The sequence below is a fragment of the Tachypleus tridentatus genome, chromosome 6 (genome assembly GCF_004210375.1).
Source record: "Tachypleus tridentatus isolate NWPU-2018 chromosome 6, ASM421037v1, whole genome shotgun sequence".
Lineage (NCBI taxonomy): Eukaryota > Metazoa > Arthropoda > Merostomata > Xiphosura > Limulidae > Tachypleus > Tachypleus tridentatus.
In genome coordinates this window covers 142,471,775-142,481,510 of record NC_134830.1, presented here as the reverse complement: position 1 = coordinate 142,481,510, position 9,736 = coordinate 142,471,775, and the positions used below count along the sequence as shown (strand labels likewise).

The following is a 9,736-nucleotide window of genomic DNA, read 5'->3' as shown; positions in this document are numbered from 1 at the left end:
AAACAGACCTTTCTATAACTGTGGTCCCCCGCTAGTACAGCGGTATGTCTCCGGATTTACAACGCTAAAATCAGGGGTTCGATTCCCCTCGGTGGGCTGAGCAGATAGCCTTTGTGGCTTTGCTAAAAGAAAAACACACTATAGCTGTGTGCTTAATTCAACAACAACAACGTGTTTCTACGTTAAAATTTTGAAATGTTATGATTTTTTTGTTTATATATGTAATCATTTTTGTTTAAGTGCTTAAAAAATAAAGGTGAATACTAGTACGATACTTTGGTTTTATTTTTGCTAAAATACACGTTCTTTTTATGTTAATTAGAGATAAAACTTTCCATTATATGATTTTATTATCATATTATGCAAACTTCTATATGATCTGCTTTAGGCTTTCACATACATACACACACAAATTTAATTATAAATGATGTTTTCACTTAAGATTTTCAATGGGTCATAAATACGACTATAGACTTACAACATTAAAATCTGAGATTCGATTTCCCACAACGAAAAGAGAACAGGTGCCTTATTGTACAGCTTTCCACTAGAACAAGAACAGTTTTACATAAATCTTTAGATGAAATCGGGTGCACCAAGTTTCCAATCGATAAGCATATTTAGTTTGTTTAAATATAAAAATATGATTCATAATAACAGCATTCTGCCTAAATCACCTAAATTGGAAACTAATGAAAACCTAATTGGAACTTCATGACTTCTTTGTTTGAATACAGTAAACTCCCAAGTTTTAAAACATATTTTATAAGTTCAGTGGTCAGAAGATTTAATACATGTTTATGTGTGAATATCTATTATTCTAACCACATTTATATCTTCAGGCTTATGAATAGTATAGGTAATCTTACAAAATGCCAAAATAAGTATCGTACTTAACTGTTATAATTATTAACAATTTTTAAAATAATGCACATTTATCCCTCTTAAAGTTCTTATGCAACCCCTGGTGGTGAGGTTGTTGTCACGTTTACTATTCCATTTTATGATTTTGTCGAGATCAGGTATGGTAAATTTATTATAGTCAGTTGACAGTTTAATATTTAATAAACTTTTTGGCTGTTTTGTGAAGTTTCTGTTGTTCGTCGCACCGTAAGTATGAGCTCTTTCAAATAACACAACATGTGGGAACGTTTATGTTTCACTAGTGACTTTAGTAATACTAACTTCAGACTCGGTCTACTCACTTTCAGTACTGATTGCAGATTAAGCTAATAATACAACGATTTACAACCATAACGTAGCGATTTTGTTTGGGAGGGAACATGCTGCTGATTTCAAACTATATTGTAGTAATAAAAAGCAATACCAGGGGCAACGTATTATACGGTCATATAAATTAAATCGACCTTAAAGACTCAAACAGTTATCGCATCAATGTTTGGGAAGTTCACCTCTGAGATAATCGATTGCAAAATAGCCTACATTATAATTGAATCACAAATTAACTTCATTTTGCATCTCCTTCAAGGTAAGATGTCAACTGATGCAAGCAGTTCCAGGAAAAACTAGATACGTTAAAGAAAATAGTACTCTAGAATCAGATATTTTGTGATAATTGCGGGATATTAACTCTTAAAACCAGTAAATTTTCGTTCCTGCATTAAATAATATGCTGTGAAATCAGTTATGATTATAGAATCCTCACATAATGGATAAATGTTTTGTTATATGTTGGATTGTTCTGGAGATGTGAAGGTTTGGAGGAAAATGTTATTTGTGAAAAGTTTGAAAAAAAAAAGGTTTCTTTTGTAAAAACTTATCAAGAGATAATTGCACTCAAACAGAATATTGCATTTCTGCATGAAGTTGTAAGATCCAAGCACACTCCCTCCTGGTGTTTTCTTTGTATATCAAAAGTTAGTTGTGGGCTAACTAGCTATATAATTTCACCTATGGATATTGTGGGAACAATGAAAGTTTATATCCACCCTTTGCTTTTAAATAAATTATTGATCCATGTTTAAGCTTCTGAAAGGTGATATCCACTACTGCTGATGAGAACACATTACATGATTTTTTATTTGAATGAGACAACAGGGCATAAAATAAGTACTGGATAAAGAAACAGTGTCCATGCAATTAACTTGTTACCACAGTCGAAAAACACTGAACATGAAAGTTGGGTTCGCATAAAGAATGTTCTATTAACTCCACATAAAACTGGACTTGAAGGAATTTGTAAAGGTCTTAGATAAAGATGGTGACTGTTTCAAGTATCTCTGTGGGCAATTCACAGCTCTCTCAGAAGTGAAACTGAAAGTAGGATTTTTGTTAGGCTTCGTATTAGAAAATTGACTTTGGATGAACAGTTCAAAAGGACATTGGGGAAAGAAGTGTGGATTGCCTTTCAAGATGTTATTGACAATTTTTTAGAAAACAATGAAGACTCAATATATGAAAATATTGTTAATAACATGGGAGATAAATTCAAAAAGTTTGGTTGTAATATGAACCTGAAAGTTCATTTCTTACATTCACATGTTTACTACTACCCTAAAGATCTCAGTGCATCAGCAAGGAACAAGGGGAAATGTTTCATCAAAACATCAGGGAAAGTAGAACGTCACCGTGATGGCTGATTATTGCTGGTCAGTGAAACAATATGCTACAAATGCAATACATAAAAGATCACAACATGTAGTTTTGAGACTAAACGTCCTAGTTCTTCCAAAGAAATCAGGATGAATAAGAATACATATTCGTATGATATCAGTGTTCCATTTCCTTCAGTTTGTATTTTTGTTAACAAACATAATGATGTTCTTTTTCATAAACAAAATAATTTGATCTAAATGAGTTTTTTCTTGTACATATATAAAACATTCTTATGTGATGGAAGAAAATGAATATTATTTTCAAAAGTCTGCATAGCTAAATTATGGAAAATCTGTTATCAAAACCAAAACAACTTTTGCAAAGTTTAAATTTGCAGGCCTCAACAATGTAATATATGTTTCTATTAAAGCTTCAATACAAAAGATAATTTTTTTCCTAATTGTATTGCCAAAATGGAAAAATTTTTCTATTTTGCTCTCAAAAAAATTCTAAATTTCCTAACATGCCTCCAGGTGGCAACAGTTTCAGAGGTGTTAAAATTATATTCTTTCTTAATTTGATAAATCACTCCACCCTCCCTTCAGGAAAACAAAGTAATTGTTTATAGCCTCAGGTCTGCCTTCAGAGAAATAAAACACCAGTGCATGTATAATATAGATAAGCATAAGCTGCATATCTGCTTAAGTATACATTTGTCTAGTAGCCTCCCCCCTCCAAATTTTGTTTACTTATTTGTAAGCACATAAGGTAGAACACAAGTGTGACCTACACAAATATTTATTGACCACACCATCTAGTAGTTTATCTGGTAGACCAAAAATGAACTAATTGGTATATCCTGAAAACAACCAGTTATTAAACCTGTTAAATTTGTTAAGTAGGTAAATGTAATTCATATGTATAGTTTGTTACAAATTAATTGTGGTGTTTCTCTGCATTACGTATGTTTTCTTATTACGTTTTACTTTGTAGGATAGATTAGAAGCATAATGAGTCGTTTCTTTGCTGTATCTGACTCCGAGAGCGAGTCCTCGTCAAGCGAGGAGGAACAGGTGCAACAAAAAGCACCAGTCATATCATCGTAAGTTATTAACAACTTTGTATAGTGTATAGTCAGCTGGCTTTTGTTAATAGTTTTTAACATTAGTTAAATGGTGTGATTCAAAATAGGAACACATTTTGTGTGTCTTTACTTGCTATGTATTTGTGAATGGTTCTTCTAAGATGCAATACAGTAATTTTTACTATTACATAAAAATCTTAATTTTAGAGTGAATTGAACAGTATTGAGTTTTCCTGATATTGCATTAATAGATTTCCAACAGTTTGGTTATAAGTACAGTATTGTTTTTTAAGGGTCCCAGAATGATTACAGCATGTCTCATAAGCTAGATTTTTTGTAATTACTAAAGAAAATGATTTGTTATTACTTTGTGCTTTTTTGTACAGAGCTTTCACATTTAGTGATGATGAGGAAGAGACCAAACGAGTTGTTCGCAGTGCTAGAGAAAAGAGGTAAGGGTAAACCTAAAAAGTCTGCTTTAGTTAAATGCTAAAATTTATAAACATATTGGAGAATTACTAGTCACTGTAGATTCTAAATTCAGTAAACATTTGATAAATGTTACAAACGTTACATTGCATACAAACATTTAGAAATGTTGATAAATTATTTTACTGAAGATTTTGTCTCTTCGTACTAGTCAAAGTACGAGTCAGATTTCAAGATGAATTTAGTGTTAAGATGAAAAATACTTTCTAGGACCTCCTAAAATAATGTTTTTTATTTTCTTTCAGTAAAACATTGTGACAAATTGTAACAATTACAATTGTTTATTCTGAACAGTCTCAGTTTACATCTGTTTTCATGATGAACACAGGTGTCCATTACAATCTTAATCCAAACATAATGTGAATTCTTGGTCAAATCAGGTGCACCAAGTTTCTTATTGATAATCATTTTCAGTTTGTTTAAAGATAGAAATATTTTAAAAAACATAACTGTTTATGTAGGTTTTCCTTTTTTTAGACAATGTTTAACTACCTGTTGAGTGTATGGCTGAAGTTCTGTAGACAACATATTAAAGTACGCAAGTTTTACTCATGTCTGTATCTCGCCAAAAGACTTGTATTCAGTTTTCTATTTTAATTTACATTTTTTTACCTAACATGATAAATTTCTGATTTTGATATTTTAGTTACTTTTAAAACAACTGGTACAAATGCCTGCCCTCCAGTCAGGTATAACTGCTATCATAACAGCATTACATCACAGAGTAAATTTTGTTGAAGTATTTCTTTGTAGACACAGTTATCAATGAAAGTGTCTTGCCTTTCTCTTGCAACATTCATGAGATTTTTACTAAAGAAAAACATATAATTTTTAAGTTTGTTTTTTGAATGTTTTTTACTTTAAACATTTTTTGGAATTTTTAACAATAAAACAGATAAAAATGTAACTAACAAAAAGTTTAGTGCTTACTTATGGGCTTTGTATTTTTGAAGTCTTGGTAAGTTAGCCCTGATTGTTAGTACATGTATTGATAGTTCTTTACTGAATTTTTATTTATTTCTTCTGTTTAAAAAACAAAATACAATTTATTCTACCTATTATAGTTTAATTAGTTTTCTAACAAATCCATGAACACATAAAAATAATTTCATCATTATGTTTGAGGTAAACATGGCAATAACTTTGAATCTGTAGAAAAAATAATTTAATGGCTGTAGTCAGAGTAGCGAGCATAAATCAGTAAGCTAATTTGTTATCTTTTTACTGGTTCTAAATAATGGAATAGTAAACTTCTGACATTTTTTGAAAGACTGTTTGGAGGATGTGGCATGTGAGTTTGACTTTTTGTTTTATATCTCTGTGAAGGAAGACAACTAGAGGCTATAAAATTAGATTGTCTCTAATATATACTACAGTTTTTGTTAAAACTCAAACTTGGATAGGGGTAACAAAGTTTAAATGGGCAGTCCAGAGTGCCCAAGAGTTGGAGTTGCATCATAAATCACTAAGATTTAGAATTGAAATATATATATATATTCCCTTTTGAAATTAAGAAATTAAAACTTGTATGATAAAGATTTTTTTATTAGTTACATTTTAATACCAAATTTTGTGGTATAAATTGATGATGACAGATTTGTTTTATTAAATTTTGAATATAACTTGGTAAAACTATAACGTTCATAGTAGGTTCTCACCTGTTGGTCTCTTGTGAATAATGTGATAATACTAAAATGTTTGCAGGACAAATGAATTAGAAACAAAAAAGGAGTTAAGGTAATAATGAGGCTTATTTCATTTGAGAAAACAAACTTGTTCAGCAGTGTAGAAATATTTTAAGTATCACTTAATGTAATGTTAATATTTATTTATTTATTTTCTTGAAAAAAAACTTGTGCAGGTATGAAGAGCTTACAGATATAATTAAGCAACTTAGAAACCACAAAAAGATCAAAGACTTCACAAAGATGCTTACAGGTAAGTTGCCTTTCATTTATTCCACTGTTACTGAACAGAGAATTTTTAATATGTTTGGCTTAATCTTAGGAACGTGTAGGAGTTCTTTCAAAATGACCTTATAATGGATGAAAGTCGCTGGCTACTATGACAACCACCAGCTAAACTTATTGTAGAATGCTGTAGTACAGCACAGGTGTACGTTATTTTTTAATTTATATGTGACAAATATGTTTCAAGCATGAAAGAATTATACATGATATTGGTATAACTTTATTAATAGCAGGCTACTTCTGTCAGATGGGTAACTCCAAACAGGATGTTTAGATTTATCTGATGTGTCCATGCTTAGTCACTCTTTATGCAGAGCCAAGTACAAATTCCACTTACAAACTGTGCTCAAGGAACTTTAGGATGGAGATTGTATGCCTAGTGAATCATGTACAAATCGATTGGTTCGTGTGCCATTAGCTGTTATAAAGTGTTAATAATTTTGTCAAACATACTAGGTAAGCTTGAAGAGGCACAATGACTGGTGACAGTTTTAGGGTACAAACTAAAAAATTGTTGAGAAATGTTTTTTGAGGCAGGCGTAATGTGATTTATGACCATTTTTAATTCCTTTAAATACAAGTATATATAGTTTTAGTTGCACAAGTAAGTTTTATTGATTACAGTATGTTCTTTAATTGCTCTTCTAAGATGTTTGAATAACTGTTACATTTTCTCAGCCTCTGAAGGTTAACTTATTTTCTTAATAAAGTGAAATAAATGTTTTTGTTGTTTTTTTTGCACTTTTGGTGAATAATTTTGAAACACAACTTCAATCAAAATCCACCAAAATTCTGTCTAACAGTGGATTAAATCTCTAAAAGTTTTTAAGAAAGGTCCCCTTGTGAAGAAGTGGGGGTGATCAGTTTCTGAACTGTTGCTTTCTTCTAAAATACGGGACTGTTAACTCGACTTTTACCCAATATTTTGGAAACTCTGGAAGATAGTCCTACAATCACTGACAAAGATATTATTGATTTGGACAGTGTACAGAGAAATAAAGTTAACAATAAATTAAATATGTAAGAAATGATTCTGAATAGAAGTTTAGTTCCTGATACCATGGAATTGAATTTCTGGAAATTAATTTTGTAAATGACTTCATCATATGAAATGCAAATGATACATGCACACTTACATTGATATACAGATAAAAAACTTTGTGGCTTTCTTGTCTCTTGAAGATGGGAGAACGTGTTCCACGAAAACATTGTTTTTTTTTTAGTTTATTGATTTTTAACTTTCTGCAAGAAATTACTGTGCATAAAAACATGTTGTAGTAATCAACTTGTCATTCTATTATGTTGTGATGCCAATATTATTACACAGATGATTCAGAACAAAGTGGTCTAAAACATGGGTCAGCATTTCTACACGAGATGTGAGAAACTGTAGCAGGAGGTACAAATCTTGGACAACCACATTTTATTGTAAAGTAGAACAGATTCTTTCGTGTTTTACAGATTTTACAGTTACCTTTTAATGCATATGCATTTGTTTTATTTGCAGGTTTCGAGAGCCTGACCAAAGCCTTTCAGAAAGCGAGACCTGTGATCGACAAGGAAGAAGATGGGATCACTCCCAAATTCTATATTCGTTGTTTAGCAGAGTTAGAAGACTTTATATGTGAGGCACGTAATTATTATTTAATTTTTTTTTTTAAGTCACTAACAGATGCACGTAATTATGCAGATGATCATAATTATTGTAAATTAATTTTGTTCTTGTTAAAGTTATCACTGGCTTAGCATTCCTACCAGCTCTCATAATTCACTTTCTATGTATATGCATATTTTTCTTTGACCTACATGATATTTCACAAAAATAGTATTATAATTAGAAAATATAAGTTTATAGTGATACAAGTACTTCTGCCATCTGATTTAACAAAGTTTTTATTCAGGAAATTAACTATCTTAATTTCCAATATCAGTGAGTATAAACAGTTTAATGAAACTTTTGTAAAAAACTGTGGTTTTATTTAATGTTACTGTTATTTAGCACTGCAAAATTTGTTGCTGCTTGTTATTTGGATGTTTATTTTACTCTCTAATAAGATGCTTTGGGTCATGTTGCAGAAGAAAAAAAAAAGTTTTAATTGCCTGAAAAAACAAAGAGTTTTTGTTAGTTTTTCTCAACCATCTACATGTTTTGTAGAAACACCTGTTAAAGATTTTGAGTAAAATGGTAACCAGTGCTTTTTCAAATTTTGTAATTATTGTTTTTGACAACCCTCTTTATAACTGATGTCTATTATTTGTGTCTCACTACATCCTAGTTTATTATGCTGTTATTTTTTCATTACTCATTTTTTGATTGTATACAGTGCTGGGAAGATCGTGAAGGAAGAAAAAACATGTCAAAAAACAATTCTAAATCGCTTGCCACTTTGCGACAGAAGTTAAGAAAATATAATAAGGACTTCGATACTGAATTAGCTAACTACAGAGAAAATCCTGAAGTTGAAGAAGAGAAAGATGAACAGGAAGAATCTGGTAAACAAATAAAACAAACATAATCATTGGATGTAATATATAAGTGTTAGGGTGAGATAATATTTTCTCATTCTTTACATTTTATGGGACCAATTCTTCCATGCCATTACAGAATGTAATTTTCAACACATTCACTGATCTCTGTTGACAACTTAATGACCCAGGTTAAGAATACTTATCATTCTTTATAATTCTCATATACATGTACCAAGGGCATGTCATAAAGGTTCTGCTTATATGAACATACCAATCAAATTTAGGGTCTGAAATAGCTGTCATGATACCATCTGCAATGTTTTAATTATATAGAAAGGGGTTCACGTATAGTACCTGTATATGCTAGAAGAAACCAATTTAATAGCACTCTACAAATACTTTCATAAAAACACTGTTTAATACTATATATTATGTTTTGCTGTCATGCCACTGCCCCAGAAGCATAGAAAATTGTCAGTAGAGCAGAGAGTTTACATAAAATTTATGTGATGCTGGTTGGACTCTCCAACAAATTGATGCATATTTGAAATACTCCTCAAACACTGTCAAGTACACCCTGTGTCTGTGAGACTGAGACAGGTAAATGTGAAAATAGGAAAGGAAGAGGCAGAGCACCTAAACTCAGTGATACTGATGTTAAGTATCTTCCTTTATGTCGTCTTTGGGACAGAAGAAAGACTGCCACTGATCTCAAACATGAGATAAATGACAAATGATAGAAAAGTGTCCAGATCTACAGTATCAAGAAGACTGGATGAGAATGGAATATTTGATCGTATAGCAGTTAAAAAACCTTTATTTCATTCTCCAGGTATTGTTAATAGACTAAAAGTTGCTAAAAAAAAAAGTACAAAACTGGACTGTTGATGATTGGAAAAGGGTGTAGTGGACATACAAGTCCAAATATAAAATATTTGGTTTAAGGTGTAGGTTACATACCATGCAGCAAAAAGGTGAAAGATTCTTACCTTAATGCATAGTACCTGAAGCAGTGTGATGGTTTTTCTGCTGAGGCAACAGGAGGTATTTGCAAAGTAGATTAGATAATGGGCCAGTACATGTACCATTAGATACTGATACGTCATGGTGTATACCCAGTAGTTTGTGTATTATTAATAAAGGATTCTACTATAAAGAAGATAATAAC

General features: G+C 31.1%; 1 protein-coding gene across 1 annotated transcript in view; it reads left to right on the top strand.

Annotated features, from left to right (window-relative positions):
• The first annotated feature begins 945 nt into the window (after window positions 1-945).
• The window catches only part of eIF3c (eukaryotic translation initiation factor 3 subunit c), a 33,454-nt gene continuing 24,663 nt past the window's right edge, over window positions 946-9,736 (top strand). Inside the window, 6 exon segments of the mRNA XM_076508453.1 lie at window positions 946-1,022; window positions 3,550-3,658; window positions 4,027-4,092; window positions 5,991-6,067; window positions 7,607-7,728; window positions 8,424-8,592. Coding sequence (XP_076364568.1) covers window positions 3,567-3,658; window positions 4,027-4,092; window positions 5,991-6,067; window positions 7,607-7,728; window positions 8,424-8,592 — 526 coding nt within the window. The 5' untranslated portion in view covers window positions 946-1,022; window positions 3,550-3,566.